Raw genomic sequence first — 23,903 nt, 5'->3', positions numbered from 1 at the left:
AAGAAAGTATGAAAGTTTTAAGCACGTGAATGTAACTAAATTTGTGTGTCCTTGTCGTGTTCGCAAATTCGTTAAAAAAAACCAATCTAAGCCTGAAATATAGCTACTGAGTAGTGTTATAAGGTTTCGTATACTATAAACACTTACGGGCGCAGAGAAATTGTTCAGCGAGGAGCAATCCCGACGGACCGACAGACCGAACAATTTGTTCAAAGTCTCAAAATTAGTATAACAATAGTTTTAATAATAATTGTAATACTTTATGTTTATATTGCGTTGAAAAACAGTTCTTATAAACAAATCATGATGTAGTTCATGCAAATTATTACGTATGATGTGTTAAAACGGTTTTTTTATGTTGAGACGCTGATTTGGGAACCAATGGAACGTATTATTATACCCGTTTTGCGGCATTGTAGAGGTTACGTAACCAGGGTCGTGATCGCCACCGCCGCCGCCTCCTTCGTAGATCGGATGCGAGACCGGTTCACCGGCGCAGTGTTCAGTGCATAGAGCACAGTCGTAGTGACGGCTTCAAACCTTACGCGCCGTTTTCGTTTCGTTACGCGATGATGACGCGCGTTGAGTACCTGAATACGCACGTGTTCCCCCGGGCCGTGGCCAATGGGGCGTTCGGGCCCGACGCCTTGTACGAGTCGTTCGAGGTGGACAGCGACGTCGTGTCCGCCGACCATTTCGCCTCGGACATCGTGTTCGGTACGGTGAAGCTGCGGGACGCCGAACCCTGTCCGGTGGTGATCAAGTTCAAGAACACCGACCCCATTATGTCGGCCAAGATGAACATGCACGAGAAGTTCTATAACGAGTACGTGTTCTACTCGCGGCTGCTGCCCGAACTGGCCCGCCGGGCTGCCGATCCGGAAGCGGCGTTCGCGCTGTTCCCGCGGTTCGTGTACTCGAACGTGACACACGATGGCGGCGACGGTGACGACGAGCAGGTGATCGTGGTGGCCAGCATAACGCCCGCCGGTTACCGGATGCCCGAGAAACGGATATTCTTGGACGTCGAACATGTGCTGCTGGCACTCCGCAAGCTGGGAACGCTGCACGGGCTCTCGTACAATGCCAAAGCGCATCCGGACGGTCTGCGAACGTTCATCGACTTGACCGCTGTTTTGGTCGAGACCCAATGGTTCGACGGTTATTGGTACAAGAGCCCTCGGTTTCTTTCGGGTAAGCAAAGAATGTGTGCGTGTTCAGGCCTCGTGGGTGCTGGTGAACAGGAAATGACCGTGAACGTATGGGACGGTTGATTTATAGTTAAGGGAGGGCTTTTCTGAACCCGAGAACGTGACACTCGTGCACGGTAGTCTTGACTATTTAGGTTTGTAGTGAAAGCAGTTGGGAAGAAATGAAAAAAAAATATGAGTTAGTCATTCTCGAGTAGGTGGACTTAATGACGTGTTCAAATCAGTTTTCAAAATCTTTATCCCTATAAATAGGAAATAGGAAATGTCAAGGGGGGGGGGCTTCCGTCCTACCATGTTTTTACTAAAAATGTTAATTTGAGTCTTTGTCCCCATACCTTTAAATGATGCAAGACAATCGTTAAAATATTATAATTAGTTATAATAACTAACAGCTATAATATTGCAAGATAAAAGCTTAATTAAATAAATAAACTATTTATATTATTTTCGATAATGGTATTAGGTTTATCGTTTATGTGTACACTTTATAAGATGTTCAAAATCTCTGAACAAATTTTATAATATACGAGTATAACCTTGGTTCTTATTAAGCATTTTTTTTTTAAATATTTTTATGTAGTATGTACCTACTACGTAGGTCGTATTTGAAATTTTTTTTGCATAATAATTAAATCCAATATAAATATGTAATTCCTATATTTGTTCAAATGTTACCTTATTTTACAATTTACTCGGTGAATAAATTAATTTAAATAAGAAAAAAAAGGATATTCATTGTGGTGAATATTTTTTGATATCTATATTAATTCTTCAGAAACCGTCAAAAACAATTCGTCAATTATTTTTCACTCATTTTCTAGTTAAACTATTTCTAAGTAGCGCATACCTGAGGTGTTGGTATCGGAAAGTGGATATGAATAATTTGGCATTATTTGGTGCACACCAATTATACCTTTTTCACAGCTTCCAACAACATTATTAAAATAAAAAAAATCAAGAGAAAACAATAATTTTTTGCTCTACAAAAAATGATATTGGTTTTAAATAATTGGAGCTTATGTGTATTATATTTTGATTATAAAAATCTAATTATAATATAAAAATTGACTCATCGTTTTATCGAAATTACCAAGTATTAAATTAGAGATTAGACGTGAAAAAATAAATAAACATATTATATAATCTTATGTAGTGATTTCTTTGTATAAGTTCTGTGATTTCGTAGTGAAGAAGATACGTGCATATTTATAATGTATACAAAATACATATAATTAATTCCAAATTTAATGATAATAAGCGATCAGTTTAAACGAAAAATCGTTATTATAAGTTTATTATCGTTTTATATCAGTATGTTTATGTTTAAAACTAGAATGTTTCACTAGAGTATATAAAAGATAGAAAATAAATAATGTGCGATTATAATTTCATTTTAATTACTCATTTAAATAGACTTTTGGTATAGATCATAGGTGGGCAAATAGTGGCTCGCGTGGTTTTTTTAATTTGGCCCTTACTATATTTTCAAATTACTTTATTTACTTTATAAAATTATACCACTTGTCGATATTTTATTTTATTATATAGATCGTAAAATGTAGATAATATATTATAGTTATGCTGCACAACTAAAATATATATAGGTATTGAGTATTTTATTGTATTAGTTCAGTTGTAAAATGAAATTATATAAAACAAATGATAATTGTCAATTTTAAATAACATTTTTTTTTTTTTGCTTTCTTTATTCTGACCCACTAGATTTTAAAGTTCTATAAATTGGCCCCCTTATTACTTTGAGATGCTCATCCCTGTTATATATTAATTGTCGCCAAACTTATGAAAAAATGTAGAATAATTATATATTTTCGGTTCGATCAATATCTATTTGTGTAAGTAATAGCAACGGAAATATCTTGTACACCATCACGGAGTTTTTGTATCGCGCAAAAATAATATAATATATTATCATTATTGAATGGATATATTATTTATTTATTTTGTCGGCAACCCTATAAATTAGTATTTATTCTATATTCGGTCATGAGTAATTTTCAAAATCGTTTCACCGGTTAAATGGTTTTCTCAATCACTTTCCCACTTTCGGTTCTATTGTGTGTTTTTGTATGTTATTTATGTACATATGTATACGTACATATATATTTATATACATCGTTTGGGGGACAACTGCAGAAAATAAGCCCGATTAAACTTTATTTTTTTAAACTGAGCAGCCGCGTAATGATCAATATTATCGTACAATTTCATTTGCATTACTCATGGTCATTGTGAGGAGTTCGTGTTGGTGGCGACTGGTGTTGAAAACGATAGCTATAGGATAGGGGTCGGCAACCTGCAGCTCGTGAGCCATATATGGTTCTTTCAATTTAAGTTGCGGCTCTCCAGTTCCATACGCAAAAATTAATTATTTTGTAATCAAAATTAATATTTTATATTATTTTTGTTGCTTTTGGAAATATAGTACCCGCACTGGCTATCGTTGTAAAATTTTTATTATAGTAATGTAATATATGCCTTAAGTTTCACTGCATAATTCATCAAGAAGCGCTTTGTCCCCAAACATTTCCGGTTCGAAATAATTAAAATCATGAACTTGGTAATTAAGATTATCAACAGCACTTTAGAAAAATCACTCTACCATTGCCAGTTTAAAGATATCCTTGAAGAAATAAAGAGTTAGTATTCTTCTGCACAATAAAATACGATGGTTTTCCAGATGTAACGTATTGAAACCTCTTGCTGTATGATTGGAAGAAATAAAAACATTCCTAAATGAAAAAGGTATCGACCATCTCGAATTGGGAGAAGAAAAATAGCTGCAAAAATGCAACTACATGGTAGATATCATAATGAAACTAAATGAGTTAAATATAAAATCACAAGGAAAATAAACCCAGTCTATGCGTTGCCAGAAGAAGTGATTTTTTTAGTAAAAAAAAATAGCTTATGTTTAGTGAAGACACGGAGATCGGTAAATTACTTTATTTTAAAAATCAGAAGCAATATCGTGATGAAACCAATGAAATTATTGATGTAATTTACTAAGGCATATTTATAGAACAAATAAAGGATGAATTCGCCAAGAGATTCAAACTATTCAAAAGTACTCTCTCATTCATAGTAAATCCTTTCAACATAAACATACATGAAATCAACATTGGACTATTTGGAGTTGATGCTGGTTTGTTTCAAATGCAATTGCTATATTTAAAAAGCAAAGACTTGTGGATTGGCAAGTTCACAGAACTCATGATTAAATTGGAAGAATTGGAGGTTCAGAAATGCATCCACACCGCGTAAAACAAGTGGATAGCTCTAAAAGAAATGGTAAGAGTAGAGGCATTTTTATTCGACACATTGAATAGTGTTCCAGAATGCTACAATGAGGTGAAGAAATTAGCATTAAATGCTTAAATATGTTTCATGCTAAAAATATAGAATACAATCTAATATTGTTATTTGAATAAATATTATTTCGTATTTAAAGTGTTATTTAATTATAAGCTAATATTATTTCATTGAAATTAAAAATTTAGTGGCTCTTTAAAATCTGGAAAATTTTATATATATTCATTTTTTGCTTTTCCGTCGGAAAAGAATAGGACCTTTGGTATAGAGAAATGAGTTGTTGGCGTTCTCGGCGATAACAACGCACTAGGTTAGCTCTATTAAATTCCGTAGTTCTTATCGGTCCTGTACGGTTTAAAGGAACATTAATAGGTGCCCATACACGAGCGGATTTTATAACGGATTTGATCTGACGGACTAAATCCTTAGGTCCTTGAAAGATTTGGTCCGTCGGACTAGGTCCTTTAACGTGTCCACTAACGTGAAAATAAAAGTCCGCTATTTTTCGCGGAGCGAATCCACCAGCGGACCATGTCCGCTGGTTAGTGGAGGAAATCCGTTGATTTTTATGCTGAGGACCTAGTCCTTTGGTCTTTCAAGACGTTCTGAAAGATCTGCGGATTTATGCGACGGACTACAACAGTTATCAATAAAACAAAAATTTCTTATCAAGGTCCGTGGTCCGCCGGACCTGGTCTTTTAGTCTGTGGCAAAGCGAGAGACTTGAACCGTTGGACTAAATCCGTTGGATTTTAAATCTGCCGGATTGAATCCTTAGAACACCACACACGATAGGACTTTTTAGAGGATTTAATCCGTCAGAGACCAAATCCGTTATAAAATCCGCTCGTGTATGGGCACCTATTAACGACGAGACAACACGATCCGCAGCGGGAACTCGAAAACGTAACAAAATCTTTACTTATGGCCCGAACATTTTAACTGTTCATTATTGCTAGCAATTGAGTATTACTATACCATTATATACACCTACTAAAATATACTATAAATGACTGTACCAACAAGAATTATAGTATAATATGTAATAGGTATACTGTATTTTGATTCCAAGCTGTGGCGTTTTTAGGTTTTTTTAGGGTTAATTATTTTTTTTTTTTGAGGGACTAATATATTTTTATAGTAATTGTGAATATAAATTACACGATGAAACCATGTTTTTTAACAAATTTAATATGAATTGATTGCAAAAAATACAAAAAGGCCAATGGTGGGGGACGGGGTTGAAACTCTCTGAACTTTCTCGTGAGTACGCTCGTGGTTCCCATTAATGGTCGTAGACATTTTTAACACGTGGCAGACGTGCATATTAAATCGAAACGAGTACTCGATTTCATTACCCTATTTTGGAATCATCCAATTAAATGATTAAGTTGATGTAATTTTTTATTTACTTCTTAGACCGTTTGAATAAACAACAATACCAACAACATTGTATTATCCGAAAAGACTCCAACAATATTAAAAATATACAAAATAACAATATTTAAGCATTAATAAAATTAGTTGCCTAGAGTAATAACATATATGTTAGTATATATACAAGTAAATATTTAAATATTTAAGTCGTGATTATTTGAATTTGTGATTTATCTGACATTGATTTTTAATTCGAATCCGGTCATAAAATACAAATACCATATTTTGATTCCAGGATAAACATTTTATACATTTATTTATTTATTTATCGTTCTATTACATATTTTACTATTTAAATGGGTTTGAAAATAAAGTATAAAAAATACTCATTGGATTAACTCCGTTCGGACGGAATTATTGCACTTGATCTATGGTTATTATAATTTAATTTTTTTATGTTATTGAAATTTTTTTTGACAGTGCAATTTTTTCGACGACTAATTTTCAGTATTTTTGAGTTTTCGATAATTTTTTGAATGACCATTTTAACAGTTCAATTTCAGAAACCTTACAGGAAAAAAACTGTGAAAGTTTAAAATGCCATGCTATAATGAACTGTTTTTGATAGAAAATATTATTCATTAAGTTTTCCATTTGCACAATTTGTTTGAAATTTAGTAGCAAATACATAACAATTCAACGTCAATCAATAATAATTTCATAGATATAAAATTGCGAATACGATTAAAATATATGCACTTTTTTTATGTATTATGTATATATTGTATATTTAAAGCAATATAACAAATTTTGGTTTATCGAATCGTGTAGAATTTATGATGATTATATAAATAATAGTTGGTCTTATATCCGGGTAATAATATTCTAGTATTTTATAGTATGAGCTCTAATATTGGATAATTGACAAATTAAAAACTAGTACGTGTGTCGAGTTCAGTTTTACATCACTCGATTAAGTAGTTATATTACACTAGTATTAGGTGTTATATTTTACTTAGGAAACAAATGTAATATATATTTTTTTCTATTATCTCCTCACATTTGGGATAATTTTCGAATTCTTAGTATACCCAGTTAATTTTCATCAATCAATATACAACTACGACGACAACACGATTGACACATTCGATTGGATTTTTAAGTGATCAATCTTCTCTTTTTTTTTTTTTTAGATATACGAGTTTTTAATTTGAATTACCTAGGGATTATTGCTCAATTTAATCCTAAAATTTGTTCATTACAGTTTTCACCTCAAAAAGTTTTTTTTCCTGGTAGCATAAAATAAATGGCTTTCGATTAAATAAACTATTATTCTCTTCGGAAACTGAAATATATTTTGTGTAATTAAAATTAATATTAATTAAGAAAATTCATCTACTACAACCAATTGAAAAATGCAATATCATGCTATTTTTATCATCTTCTAGTGATATTTTTGCTACCTATTAATTTTATATAGCGTTTATCTATTTCATAATAAGCTTTTACGCTTTAATCATAAATCAGATATTGGTAGGTATTAAATGCTTAAACATGTACTTTTATTATTCTAAGTATTATTTTTAACCCTTTTAGTACTTAGATTATAATAATTCCTACGAATACAAATTATTTTATATTTTTTAATACTCAAAGATTTCAAAGATTATAGACAACTTTTTTTTGTATTGTTGACTATACTATAATAAAAGGCGATCCGAATGAAAAACCCAATAACTGCGTCTCATCACAGATATGATTAAACCCAATTTTAACATAAAGTAAATTCCAAAAAAATGTAGAATTTTTTCTGATTTATGATAGGGTTGATTAAAAAAGCCCCTCCCCCGCATCAATTTCCAGGCTATGCTAAACATATCTGATAATTTTCGCTCATTTATATTGTAAGAGTCTCTTGCAGCTCAATATTTACATGAAGATTTTTTTTAAAATGAATGTATTATAATATTATAACAACTAATAACATTTGATTATTAAAATAAAACTAGAGCAGTTTAAGTCGATTATTTACTTATTTTAGTACATTATAGTGAATTACAGAATAAAAAAAATTTCAAAATTTGAACGAAATAAATTAGTTCTAAGTCTTGTAAATTATTATTGGTAAGGAATAAGGGTACATTTTAAAATATTGCATCCTTTTAAAATTAAATGTAATTAAAATGTGTATTTTTAAAGTACTTTTGCACATTTTCTATAAATTTATAATAAAATATAACCAAGAATTCTTATAACTTTTTTTTTCAAATGGTGGATTTTAATAAAATGTTGACCATATACATAAATACATCAACAAGCACCATTTTTGTTGACTAAAATTGTATTTTAAAAGTAAATATATAAAGTGATAATATTACTTTTTATTTCTATTTATGGTGTTTTAATATTTTAGTCAAATACAATAGTTTCTTATTGTCAAAATGAGTTGCAGTGATTTTGAGTGTCTTACGATAAATAAAAAATCGCTGTTCCGTCATAAGATTTAAATACTCTTGTTTATTTTTAACCAAATATTTATTCAATTTTGAATCAAATAAAACTAATGTTTTCAATTAAGATAAAAGTAACATCACAGCAGTACATTATTGTTAAATGTATTTGAAATTCAACTGATTGGGGTGGATTGAAATGATAATTTATCAAGTTATAGATCAATTCGGCAAAACTTTGAAATGTGAAATTATCAATTAAGACAATTTTTCGGTAGTAGTTTTAAAAATAATGAATTTAAATAAATTCGAGTTAAATTTATCAATATTCCATTGCAAACCTTATTTGTTTATTAATATACGAGAAATTGATTCCACAATTTAGTAGATAAACTAATAATTTTTAATTGTCAAAAGTGTTATATCGTTGGTGAAAAACTTTTTTGTTTGGATGAAAGTAATGTGTTAGTTTTAGGAGTAAACTTTCTTCAATAAATTTCATAAAACTAAACTACTTTATTATTTAACTGATTGCGATAAAACTATTTAAATCAAATTATGTTATGTTAAAAACAAATAGTATATGCAATAAGACTACGAGAATACGATTTGAGAAAGATGAAGACTCTACTTTAGGATTTTATAATACTATACACAAACTTAACCTTATGTACAATATAAACAATCAAATAATTTGTAAATGCCATATTTTTTGCCATAAGCTTTGTACTGTAAGAAACCCATACGAAATTTAAACAAATACTTGATAATCTAACCAAAAAAATAATGCTATTGATTTTATTTTCTTACAAACTTCATTTTTAATACTTTTTTACATGAAAAACACCTTAAAGTATTCACTGGATATGCTTTTAAAAATATCCTTTTTCTCTGGAATTTTCTCTTATCCTCTAGTATATAATTTTTTTACTTTATGAATAATATTTGTCGATGAAAAAAACATTAAAATGTCTGACACTCGTTGAGTTGGTTATATATATATTTGAACAACGATTCTAATTTTCATTATGTTTTGGAAGAACCATTTGAGAGCGTTACAATTTTAGTTTAATTATTATGCATGACTGTAATTTTTGCTTGGTTATTTGTATAATAAATATTTATATATTTATAAATTTAACTCTTCAACTGTTTGATGTTTAAAAATATTAACTTCTTACAAGCTAGTGATCTTAGACTAGATTGTTAAGAATATAAATGTAATATTTTACTACAAAATATACATTTACAAAACTATTAACCATTGAAAAATAATAAATGATATAAACATATAATAAATGATAAAATCGATATAAAGTCGAGGTACATATTTAATTATAATGTAAAAACTTTAAGTATTCTAAACAGAAAATAATTCAAGCTATTAATAACATCGTTTATACGATCGGTTAGGTTATTACATAATGTTAAATTATTTTTAACATGTTATTAATTAGTTTAAATTTATTTTTATTCTGTTTATTGATATCTTTAAAATTATAATATATTATGTTTTGTCTACATTTTTTATTTTTATTATTTTTTATTATTATATTCTAATGATAAATTATATAAAGCATGTTAGTAGATTTAATTAATTTATCGTTATTTTATTCTGTCGATAAATTTAAAATTATAATATAATGTAAATTGTGTAAATAATTTTTTTATGTTCATATGCTTGACTATTTAACTTAAATAAAACACGAATCTGAGTAAATAATCATTACCCTATAGATAATAATTAAGCGGTAAAGGTTTAAACTGTATGTCCAATAAAAATTAAAATTATATTTCTTGTTATGATTAGTAATACTTGAGCAATTTCATAACTGAAAAAAAAAAAATTTTTCTTTAGAATATGTTGTAATTTTATACAGAAATTCAACTTAAAGATAATAAACAATTAACCTGCTTTATTACTGCTACTTATAATACGATATAGTGTTAGTCTCAATTATACAGTTTCTATAATGTAATTTAAAAATAATACCATAATTTTATTTTTATTTCATAAACGCGTATGGGAATGTATTTTAAGTAATTCATTTTATGTTTTTCAAACACACTTTTGTACTTTAAACAAAAAAAAAAAATTAAAATGTTTATTTTATTTATTTCCAAGTAGAGATTAATATCTTTTACCGCTATTATAATTCGAATTTTATAAAGGCCATTTGGTATTTTTTTTTTCTTTTTAAGCTCGTTTAGGTGCCATACATATTGATTGAGTATTAAAAAAAATGCGAAAGTTTACAGATTTTTATTTTTTTATTCTTCATTCACTGTATATACGAATTCAATATTTTTTGTCAATTTTATCAGAAATATAATTAAACAGTTTTCGCAATTTTAAAAACATTAACTATATCATATTAAAATATTCTATAGCGATAAAGTTGTAGCTTATCTTAGATAAAAGACAAAAGGCAACATAGTGTATACAATGTTTTTATAGCTTTTCAAAAGGGTAACCAGTACATTAAACATTTTAAAACTTTTCCCAGCAACTTGTACAATATACAATTCATCAACAATAAATAATACTATAATGTACAATTTATTTAAAATTATACTAATACTTAAGTCACAATACATATCCGGATTGTATTAGAAGTACGTAGTTCATTGCAAATATTTTAAATAAAATATTGTGAAATTCGATTGAAAAATGTCCTTGATTTTATGTATATTTATCAGTTGACCGTAATGTTTATTTCTCTTATCTGCTAATTTAATATGTATTTTTAAATCAGTTATTGATATTACCATACAAATATGAAAAGTTGATAATATTATATTATGATATCATAGATAGCTTTTATATAAATGAAATTGCCATGGCTGGTACCGAATTGGTTCCCGTTTAATTACACACATTTTCCTTCTTAATTTTACAGGCTAAGGACTGTCAACTTTAAAGTAGGCTTGGTTAAAAATGTGCGTTAATGTGTGTAAAAAAAAATATTAAATATCTAAAATTTTAAATCGTTGATTTGGAAGTCAACTTGTCATCACTTCTAATACAAATAATAAAATATAATAAATACAATTTAAAACGATTGATTTGTAAATTTAGAGCTAACTTTCTTTAAATATTCAATTTTTGTATTATTCTTATTAATATAGTCAGTCATACAATTTTCCAAACATTTGTTACTTCTTTCTTATTTGATAGTAAGTTTCCTTTGATTATTACTTCAAAATTTAATATAATTTATGTGTTAATACTGATTCACATAAACAATCGTCATTCAATTTACGTAAGCTTTACATTTTTATTTTGTGCATATCCACCTTTATATGTTATCTCCAAGGTTCTTTTGGAACCCAAACTTGTCAATAATCAATAACTTAGTTCCCTTTTCACTAAACATAAACTCCATAATAACGAACAATTAAAATTAAAATACGATCAATGTTTAAGCAAAAACAATTTTATATAGGTTATATTATAGGTACGAGTTAAAGTGACAATGCGTTATTCGAGAATGTACAGTATTCACTAACATTATTCTCATACGTACTTAGAATAAATACGACTTACCATACAGCGATATAAGTACATATATCTCAATAGTTATCTTAATAACGATAATTTGCCAGTCTCTAGTTATCTATAGTGTATAATATTTCTATACTTATATATAATAATAATAATAATATAATAATTGTGTTTTTATGTCATACATATAGTTTTTAAAATTTTGTTTTTTCTCTCTATGCACTGGCCCACTGGATTTTAATTTTTAATAGTGTAGATAAATTGTGTTAAAAATTAAAATTGTCACTACTTCACCTGTATACAAACGGGAACAAATTTAGCTACTCCCATGGCCATGATAACGATATTTAGAAACACAATGATAATTTTTACAATTGCTTCAGCTTATAAATAAATATTTATTTATATACACATATCAGGGCTGTCGTAAAGTGTAGTGGAGCCTGGAGCAACTTAAACCCATTCAGTGGCAATGTGGTTATGGAGTTAACAAAAAAAAAAGCAATGGATGTTATGGCCACCAAAATTTTGGGTCCAAGGGCAAAATAGTATCAATACCCATCCCCTTTTGATGGCTCTGATATATATCAAGAATTAATCGTTTAATTATTTATATTCTTTTTTATACGAATGTCAAAGAGAAAAATATGTGGTTTAAAATACAGATAATTTAACAGCAATTATTAACGATAAAATATTTACACAATCGAGTAAAAATATTTTCACAGGATATTTTGGTATTCAATTTTTAAAATATTGACGTTCATTATTTTCGTATTATTTTAAAAAAGTTACAAATACCGTATTCCAAACAATGTGTTATGAAATTTTTAACCATGACACGAAAATAAAATAATTTTTTATTAAACCATTTCAGTGGTATTAAGTGCATGCCGCTCAATTTTTTTTTACACAATTAAATATTTCTTCTCCAATTTGTTGTTTTAATGCTTAACAATTTTAATTGTTATAATTATATCACGGAAAGACTTGTTGAGATTTTAAATGAGATTGTATGAAAAAAAAAAAAAATCGTTCATATATATTGTTTCGTCTCGCAAAAAAAAAAAAAAAAAAGAAACCACAATTTATCAGAAGATTTGATAAAATACTTATCAGAGTTCGTGTATAAAAGGTTTTATACGTTATCTGTGTAATATTTCACGTATAAAACGTATAAAATGACTAAAACGTATAATACGGTTCGTTCTTGAAATTCGCTCTTAAAATTTAAAAAAACTTCCTATTTCAGATATTAAGTTAGGTTTTTAATTTTTATATATAGTAAAAATATAATCGGTAGTAAAATTATGTAAATAAATTATAAAAAAATATTTTTGTTTGAAATTTTTGAATTTTTTTTTCTAATTATGTCTCTTAAAAAAAATGAATATACTTGTCAATCCTTATAACTCTTGATGCTTATTTTTAGTAAAAGACCAAAATGTATTTGCTGATAATCCTTGTTTTTCTAATAAAAATTTTAAATATGTCAATTTTTTTCTTTATACGCAATAAAACTGGTTAAGCCTTTAAATATAATTTCATCAGAATTTAAAATAAAATCTTCAACAATAACTTTATGTTCAGGTTTCATTTCTTTTCCTTGATATTTTGGATGAAAAAAATTTGCTGTTAGTGAATATTAATTTAATTCATGGATATCGTCGTTTATTATTATTGAATCAAATCCTTCAAAGTGGTTTGAAATTTTATTTGGTAAATCCAACCATCTTTCAGCTACATCTGCGATTGATGAAGATAATTTTTGACTGACATTAATGAGTTCACATATAGGATTCAATAAAACATAAATAAATAACACCACAATTGTTTATTTATAATTTATGTTTCCTTGTTTTATTGTGTTTAAATTTAAATTGTTTAAATCATAAATGCATTTTCGTTTATAAGGGATTTTACTTTTATACAGTATAATACGTGTTTTATATTATACCGTATTATTCGTTTCAACCCTGATATTTATTAATCAATTGATAAAATGAATATCTCTAACGATATTCTTAAAGAATTTCTTCACTAAACTTTTTGGTTCATTAAAATAAGAAAAAGTAAATTAAATCAAATTGTCACGTTATTTTATTGTTTGACGACAGTTTCTAAGGTATTAATTCAAATAACATAATGAGACTTTAATGTATTTTATCATTGTTTTTATATTAGATTTTTTTGTAATTAGATTTTTTTTCATAGCTTATTATATTTTTTAAATCTTTGTATGATAAATTATATTTTTAAATTGTTCTTTGAAATTCACAAAATATTAAATTAAAAATGACACAAAATCAAATTTATAAACTTAGTAAATACAATGTTTGTTTTAGGTTAATTTAATACGCTAATGAAACTTTACGAATTCTCTAGGTCTGATATCCATTAATAATAATAATTGTTTTGTGCGATTGTGTTTTTGTATCTATATTAAACTGATATTTACCACAGTTGATTTGAGATTTATTAAAATTATTGGACTTTGAAGATCAAAATGGAATAGTGTATTAAAACAAAACATAGCGTTATTTTTTATAATTTAAACGGATATAACATCATGATTCACCACTTAACTAATCGACTTGTAGTAAATACAGCAAAACACTCAACAATTCTATTGCAGTTATATAAAAAACTGTTAATTAAAGATATTTTTTAATTATCTATTATTTAATTGAATTCCTTGTTCTATGAACATTATCATACGTTCCAAAAATGTTGTTTTCATGGTTTTTGAAAAAATTTAATTCAAAATATTAATATAATTTTAGTAACAATACTCCATATAACAATAGTGGAAATATTTGAGTCTAATGGTTTTTTTCTTTTATACGCATCACATTGAAATGAAACGATAATAAATATTTAAATATACATTTTCCAAAGTTTTTTTAATTTTTATTATAAATAACATTTAATTGTTGTTAACAATGTTAACAAAGAAAACACCGAAAACCTTGCGTAGTTGGTTGGTTAATGATATATTACGGTCTCTTACTATTCGTGTTGTATCATTTCTTTTCTCCCCTTCCACAGTCACAGGTTAAGTTATAAACTTCTTACGTTTATACAATGGGGTTATTAAACATCATAATCTATTTTATAAATAATATAATTGATCACAATCAATGAGCACAGTTAGTATTAAATACTTGATGACGAGTGGGTCTTAAGATTATATAAATATTTTAAAGTGACGTATATTTTGGCCGGCTTTAATTAAATTTGTGTTTTCGTTGTTTGCGCAATCCATTCTATATAAATACAAAGGCAAATTAGCAAATAGTTCAATGATACGTAATATAATAAATAAAACCAACCAAGATCACGAGTAAAAAAAAAAGGAAAAAATATTATTAATAATACTCACGTTAACCTATAAAGTACAGTATACTGTGAGAAAACCAGTAACGGAGGAGAAGAACAAACATTTACTATGATCCATTTCGACAGTCGGTTATTTAAATATAGTTTTCGGGAATGTAAAACCTTTAAAATTTTTTCCTGTAGTTCATGTGTGTTGTTTTTAAGCAGTATAATATTATAGTGAATAATAACGTACGTTGCCGCATTGAACCTAATATTAATATGACGGTTGTATACCAAATTATAGAAAAATAATTTTTCCGTTTAATTCGTTATTCTGTTGTTTATTTATAATAATACATTTTTTATTTGTTATTATTCATATACTGTTATCATAAAACTTCTTTACGTTTTTTTACTTACATTTGGAATTAATATACTGGGGTGGTAGTGGAATAATTTATTAATTTACCATCAGTGTTACATAATTAATTAATGAGTAAGTTTAACTAATGTAAAATGTTTTATCACGCCAATCGATGAACTTAGTCCTTGTTGACTCAAAAGGTCAATATAACAATTCATGATGGATGAAGTTAATATTTTGTAATAGTAAACTGTTTTTAAAATATTTACATTTAATTGAGTTGAACCATTAAAGTCCATAGTATAATCCATATCTATAACGTATTCATTTTTCACTGGTTCCCATCTTACTCACAAAAGTACGTCACAAAAAAGCGAATAGGGACAAATGGACGTAGCCGTTTGGACGTGGGGACAAATGAACGTCGAAAAAATATATATATATACATATTTATAAGTTATAAAACTATTGATATTTTATGTTCATAATATAACTAATGTTTTCGTATCATAATATCAAACCTTATCGAATTTTATCGTGTTGGCAATAGGTACCTTTTATATCAATATATATATATATATATATATATATAACTTATTGGTTTTTACAACTTGTAATAATTATCACACTTCATCGAAACACGGTGATACACGAGACACGACGATACACATCTATAACCATGTTAGTCGTGTAGAAATTGCATTCAAGTGTACAAGTAAAATGTCATTAATTAATTCAAACCGCGATGGTGAAGTTTTATTCAATTATTGTATACAGCACCAGCCCACAATAAATATTATAAAGATTAAAATAATAATCATGATTCAATAACTGAAATGTTTTGATTTTTCAGTTAATTTCAATAGTTTAAGACTTGATTAATATATATATTATTATGTACATGTGATTTAAAAACTATTATAATTTCGTTTAAAAGCTGTTCAAAAGGAATAGTAGTATAAGTAGGAGATTATTATGTAATATAATGCCAAAAAAATAAATTGCGGTATTTTACTTTTTTTTTATGTAACTTTTATTTTTTATTTTAGTTTGCATAATGAATTTTAATCTATGATTCGGTTTTAATAGCGTTTGAACCCAAATAGATAAACTTTTTATATTTTAACGTGTTTTTAGACATGGTAGGACAATGTTTTTTGTAAATAAAAATCACTTTTTTAATGATTTTCTACTAATAAAACGTGAACGTTATGACCAATAATTTATGTAATAATTTTTATAGACGAACTTCATGGACTCTAATTTATATTGGTGTTATGGCCAAAAAAGTGTTAAAAGTCTTATATAGGTAGTATTATATCAAGGTTTTACTGTATATAATATAAAATTCATATGAGAGTAAATTAATTTATTAAAGTAACTGAAAATTTTTGTCCATATACGAATAGTTAATTTACAAACTAGCAAAAATTTAAAAACTAGAACTTTGTAGAATTACTTAAAACCTCTTTAACTTTAATGTATAATATGAAGTATCATATTTCATTGAAAAAAATGAAACTATTAAAATTTTCTCGTTTGAAATTATTGCTGAACATCAATTAATTACCTGCATATAGTAAGGTTTTGAATAATATATATATATATCAGTTTTTTTTCAGTTCAAACCGATGACATAGATTTCTAATAGGTAATGAGACAATTATCTATGAACTATTTAATAATTTATACGTAGCAATCAAATGTAAGTATTCTCTGTAAAAACTCCTCTGTATTATATTCGATTTTAAAAAACAATAGATTTTGTGAAGAGTTATATATCTTGCTCAATGATCAAATCAATACCAAATTTCGTCAAATGTTTCGACTTAAGAAAGTTATTCGGCAATATTACATATATTAATACATTCACACATTCTGCCCTCTTTTTTCCCATTTATCCATACATATATTTATATATATTTGATTTCTGATTAATAATTTATATGTACGGCATGTACTACAGGATACGAATTCGAGGTTTTACTCCACCAACAACAAGTTATTACTATATTATACGAGTAACGCTCGAGATACTGGCCAAGTTTAACGATCTGTTTCGCCTTACTCGGAATGCCGCTGAATAAAACAAAATAAATTACAGAAGACATCGCATAATTGCAAATCGTATTATATCCGAAAACGATTTGACGCCTATTGTTCGTGTGTGTATATATACACACGAATTCGTGGTGATACTAACTACATGGTATTTTCAATGTTACTCGGATTACGAACAAGAGAAGAATGGAGAAAAATATCCATTATTGGGTATCTCAAAGTCTTTGAAATTTTATATGCGCGTTTCTGATAACGTGTAATCTATATTATAATATATGATTGCACTGTAGTTAGTGAACGTTCGTTATTACAGTATTTTGCAAGGCTCAGTGTTTTTGAGTTGCATTTTTTCTTCTTTCATCTTTTTTCCTCTTAATTTCGTGCACGATTTTATATATATATACACAAAAATACTCACACAAACACTGTCAGACAGGCCATGTATGCGAAGTTCTAATTTCATCCTAAGTTCAAGTCATATCGTTTTATCATGAAATTTGGCGCTTCTTGGTATAAACTAATTCTGTCTACAATATAGCTCGTAAACTTTGCAACCCTAATATAAATTTAATAGCCAATAGAAATCGTACAGTTTATTCCTTTAGAGCGTACTTCCCATATGCTGCGTTAAAACCGTTAAAACTAACAAGAAATTTTCCGAGACAATCAAATCGACCAGGTACAGTATACCTATGTTCGGCTAAAACCTTGTAATATCCGAAACCTAATCTAGACGCTTAAGTGAAATCAATGCCGCACCACTATTGATGTGAGATGACAAATAAAAATACAATGTAAATGTTATTACAAACAATTAGTCGGTAAACGTTCACTTCAAAGACGAGGTGTGATTTTAATAACAATATAAACTTACTCTTATATGGCAGCAAATCAATATGTCATTTTGAATTCAGTCACGGCAGAACCGATTGTGAAATACTGTTAAGAAATGTCAATTTATCAGAAAAACAGATTTTTGATTCGCCAAAACGAAAAACGAAAAATTATATCAATAATTCCTGTTTAGTGAAAATACATTCTGAAGTATTGTATTCTTAACGTTATGTTATTTATCAATTAATTATGTAACACTGATGGTAAATTAATAAATTATTCCACTATCATCCCAGTAAACTAATTCTAAATGCAAGTAAAAAAACGTAAAGAAGTTTTATGATAACAGTATATGAATAATAACAAATAAAAAATGTATTATTACAAATAAATAACAGAATAATATCTAACTTTAAACAAGCTTCATCCGAACAAGTTCATGCTATTTTAGAATTTGAAATGTACGTACTATATATTTTATCTGTATTATATTATTGTTTACGACTTTTTTTTAACTCATTCAAATGTTATTTCAAAAACTTCTATAACACATTTGTTTTATAGAAATGCATTAAAAATACTTATTTTTAACATATATATCATGGAAATTATTATGGTTTAAATTCGTTTAAATTTGCAATAAAAAGTTTTTTACACTTTAACTTTAAGTTTAAATGTTAAATATTGGATACATGGTTAATCTTAATTAGTAAATACTTCAAGATACGCCTGGCCGTTTTAAATTTTTTTTTAAATATATTTTAGGTGTAAAGTTTTGGAAGAGGTAATTGATGTTGAATATTCATAAATTATGCTAACTTTGGCGATACTTAATTCTGTATCTATTCTATTACCAATCAATTTAATAATGCATTAAACAATTTGAAAACTGACTTTGAACTAACGTTAAGTATATGGTATAGTATAGCATTTTCCATGTTTACATTGTTTTACCTCGAGTTTTACAAAAATTAGTTTTGATCTATGTTTTAATTTCATATTTTTTAATTGAAATAGGGTTTTAACTGATTAATGATTAAACACACATATTTAAATGGTTTTATATTTTCCCGTTGTATAATTTAGATGATCAACAGCTATATAGTCCAATGACCCATATACGCGATTGTATATTTTTTTAGTTAGTTAAATATACAGTGAAATTTCTTTAGAAATGAAAAATATAGAGAAATAAGAAATGTATGTTATATATTGTCAGATCGTGTTGGCTACCAATAAAATATTTATTTAGTGGACATCTGAGAGGAATTAAAAAGTATCAACTTTTAGGAGATGCTATATGGAAAATTATTATGTATGGATATATGAATAAAAAAATTTGTTATATATTTTAAAATAGGTATTATTTATTATATTAAATAAAAAAAAAAAAATTAGTCACTGTTTATAAATTTATAGAAGAAATAGGAATAAACTATTATATAATCCATTGTGATAAAATATATAATACGTATCTAAAATATAACTAAAATTATAGCTTTAAATTATGATTATTAAAGTCAATAAAAAAAAAAAGAATTAATGTAAGCCGGTGGTCAAGTAGAGCTGAGGCTTATTTTAATAAAAAAAAAAAAAATAAAAAAAATCCGTTTTTTTTTTAGCTTTACTAAATTAACTAAGTTTTAACTTATATAATAGGAATGATATTGAAATGGGAAAATAACAAAAAAGCAATAAAAAATAAATACATTTTTATTTTAAAAAAACTTTTCAATAGTATATATATATATATGAATAAATATACTTATTATTTTTTGTTTACATTTTATTGTGCCTCACTGAGAAACGTCGTTTAGAGACCTAGAGTTATTGCAGTAGTTATAAATTTAAAAAAAAAAGAATATAAAATTAACGAATCTTGAAAATTCTATTGAAATCCTTGATTCATACAACGATTAATTACATTAAATATGCAAACGGTTATTATTATTATGTTAATTTTATCAGCCGATTGTCCAGCTGTGTTTCGACAAAGAAAAATTGTTGGCACGTGATTAATAATTTCCGGGTTAGTTTTAGTGTCCACGTCCACTGTTAAGTGTGACCGTTACCCAGGAAGTCTATAATCCATGCTAGAGCCCTGCATGGGCTTGATCTCGGTCTTGCCTGTTGGTACACTAGGTGGGGCAGGGCTACATATTCCTTTTAAATGTACGGGTCTGAGTGGGCTTTGCTTTTTTAAATTAATTTTAGATGGACTCGGGTTTCAAAAATTAGAATAGTGTTGGGCTTTAATGGACCGGATACGGACTGGGTTGGGCCTGTATTCTGTAAATTATTTTAATATTTGTACTTGTGGACGACTAAAAAATAAAAAAGGAAGGCAAGAATGGTGAACTTGATTGTATTATTTGGATTATTTTTAAATCTATGAATTTAATACATGCACTACAAGCTAATAGCTATTAAGCATATACATTATAAAAATACTCGATCGTTATTGGGAGTTAGTCTTCGTAGTCGTTATATAAGGATATTTCTATAAATAATAATAAATTATTATTAACTATCAACTATAAATATCACTACCTAATATGTCTTTCATTATCGTTGTATGATAAGTCTGAAGAATAATAACAATTTTATATTTAACTATTACTATAATAATATAATTTGTCCATTAACGTCATTTTACTCTTTTGTTGTTTGACTATCGAACATTTTCTAATACATACAATATATAACTATAATAGATAACATTAACAAATGTACAAATTATTGTTCTATGACCTATATATATATATTGTATTTATTTTTATTTGCTATATTAAGACATGTTGAAAAGTTGAATAGTTTATAAACAATTACTATATATAAGGGCTTTCACCGATCCTGGTTGGGCTTTCATCGGGCCGGACTGGGCTAGGAATTGTGTTAGAATGGTAAGGGAATGGTAAGTTAAATAATTTTAACTTAAGAAGGGCTTGGGTTTCATAAATTAAAACAGTAGAGGGCTCTAATGAACCGGTTTTTCATATCAGATATGGACCGGGTTGGACTTGATAAAATCGGCCCATGCAGTTCCGGTCACTTTTGATAAGGTGTTTCGATCAGTAGAGGTTTCACTGTATATAATTATGTAAATACACGCGACATGAACACTATACGACTTGGTGCACACACAGGTACTGGTAACCGGGGCCTGAACGCGCTTCGCAACTCGGAAGTGGGCGGCGAGTACGCGGATCGCCTGAACCGGATTCGGGCCCTGTTGGACGGTAACAGCGAAACGATGACACGGCTGCTGCGGCCGGTCGAGCCGATGGCCGTGCTGTGCCACGGTGATTATTGCCGGAATAACATGATGTTCCGGTATGACGCGGACACCGGGCGTCCGGTGGACATGACCATGATCGACCCTGCGCAGGCGCGGTACGCGTCGCCCGCCATCGACCTGTCGTTCTTCTTGTACATGAACACGACGGACGCTGACCGGCTGGCGCACTGGGACGACTACGTGGCCGCCTATCTGGCTGGCGTCGCGGACGTCGCTGCCGACGGCTGCGCTGCGTTGTCGGTGGCCGAAGACGTGCACAACGAGATGCGCGAATACGTGATGTACGGTTACGCGTACTGTTCGTTCTTTCTACCCGCCATGATCAACACCAAGCCGCCAGACGTGGAGAATCTGGCTACGGTCACCGATGACGAGCTCATCGATAAGATCAACGAGTGCGGCGGCCCGGACGCCGATCGCCTGCTCGCTTCCATCGTCAAACACATGGTCGATCGCCGTTATCTATGATCCGAGACCTGGTTCCAAGCCGAGACCGCGAAGCGCAGTGCCGCGGTTGTGGTAGTGACCCGTCGTTCCTCTATCATTCCAATCGTCGGTCCTCGGTCAAACGGTGTATACAATTATTGTAATACGTTTCGAATACATACGTTATCGTGTAATACTATATTTCGGATGTAAACTATTATACACTGCATTGTTATTAATAAATTATAATTACCTAATGTATACAAAACCGTGTTCAAACGTCCGTTGTAATATATAACGTTCGTCAATCATTGATTTTAAATAAACGTGAAACTCTACGGTAGTTACAACTCATTTAGTGTATTTTTATTTCCTTTCAAACACCTATATCGCATGTTCCAAATTCTGAAGAAAAAAAAATTATTATAAAAATAAACATTTTTGATTTTAAAGAGACGATTAGTTTTATTTTAATTTTTGATGCAACAAACATTTATTGTTATAAATTTGCAACATCTGTTTTGTGCAGCATACATTTCTGGTAGGATGTTGAGTGCTTAAAGGACCATTCAACTAAAAAAATCAATAATTATTATATTATCATAATAAATAGAATATAGTCTAACTAGGATAATGATACAAATTAAATTTGCCTGTGCTGTAGGAACCGAGGTCACTACGACATAGCTAAAACTACTTTTGTAATATTTTCCTTAACCTATTTTCCTTGAGCGTTATCGAAAACAAAGATCTCTTAAGATACTTTTATTTATGGAGACGGGTTATTAGTGAATAAGTTAAATGGGTATATTAGATAGTAAGAATATTAATATTATTTTTGTTATTGGTTAATAGTTTAAACGGGTTTAGTTGTTTTTAGTATAAGTTATTTCGAAGATTAATATTATTTTTGTTTTTAAAGGACAACCAAAGCCTTGAGTCTTTTCCTTGTTCTAAAATTACTTTTATGCATTACGTCTAATTATCTATGTATAAATAGGGATGTAGTGCCAATAATTATTCAGATACAATGTAACCAGACTTATAAGTAGACCGATACTATGAAACTTATAACATTAACTTATCAGGCTACTATTACGTTGTGTTTCAGTTATATAATAAAATCACATTTATAACTTTAAAAGTGTTTTTTTTATTTAACTTCAAACTTCTACCAATGAACGTGTAATTATTGCAACAAAAGGTGACTTTTTCGTAAAAACGTTTTGAGTCAGTCTTTGATCAGACCGGCTCACTACAGTGCCTATTCGTTCTCTAATTACGGTAATTTTTGACATTTCACGTGACGTCACGGATTCGTTCGCCAAGGCGGCGGTCATATATATTCGTAATATACTGCAATATTTATTCATTTTTGGTTTAACATAAAATAACTGATAATGAACTTATTTTTTTTCGAATGAACTAATCAAATATATTTAACAGTACCTCATAATCTTTCCATACGTACAATTAAATCACATTTTGATTTAATCTTGTAAACAAAAATAACACTTATATAAATTATATTATGAAATTACTGCAATGATCGTGTTTAATATTGTTTTGACCATCGTTACTTTTTACATCGTTATTTTTTACGACTCGATTGGCTATTTAGTTTTAATTCGTATCTGTACCCATCCACTGTTGGTTCAAATTATACGGTTGAAGGGCCAATATATATAATTTATATTATAATATTGTATCGTGTAACTAAATCGTG

The 23,903-nt window shown here is 28.5% G+C and overlaps 1 protein-coding gene across 1 annotated transcript; it reads left to right on the top strand.

Annotated features, from left to right (window-relative positions):
* The first annotated feature begins 491 nt into the window (after positions 1-491).
* Positions 492-22,531, top strand: LOC112679717. The gene is made up of 2 exons (XM_025549605.1): positions 492-1,194; positions 21,600-22,531. Exons 1-2 carry the CDS (start codon positions 570-572, stop codon positions 22,217-22,219), a joined length of 1,245 nt encoding a protein of 414 aa, XP_025405390.1. The 5' UTR covers positions 492-569; the 3' UTR covers positions 22,220-22,531.
* Positions 22,532-23,903: the final 1,372 nt, after the last annotated feature.

This window comes from Sipha flava, unplaced genomic scaffold (assembly GCF_003268045.1).
Source record: "Sipha flava isolate LNK unplaced genomic scaffold, YSA_version1 167_pilon_pilon, whole genome shotgun sequence".
Taxonomy (NCBI): Eukaryota; Metazoa; Arthropoda; class Insecta; order Hemiptera; family Aphididae; genus Sipha; species Sipha flava.
Note: the sequence above shows the minus strand (reverse complement) of the source record. Positions and strands in the feature narration are given on the sequence as shown.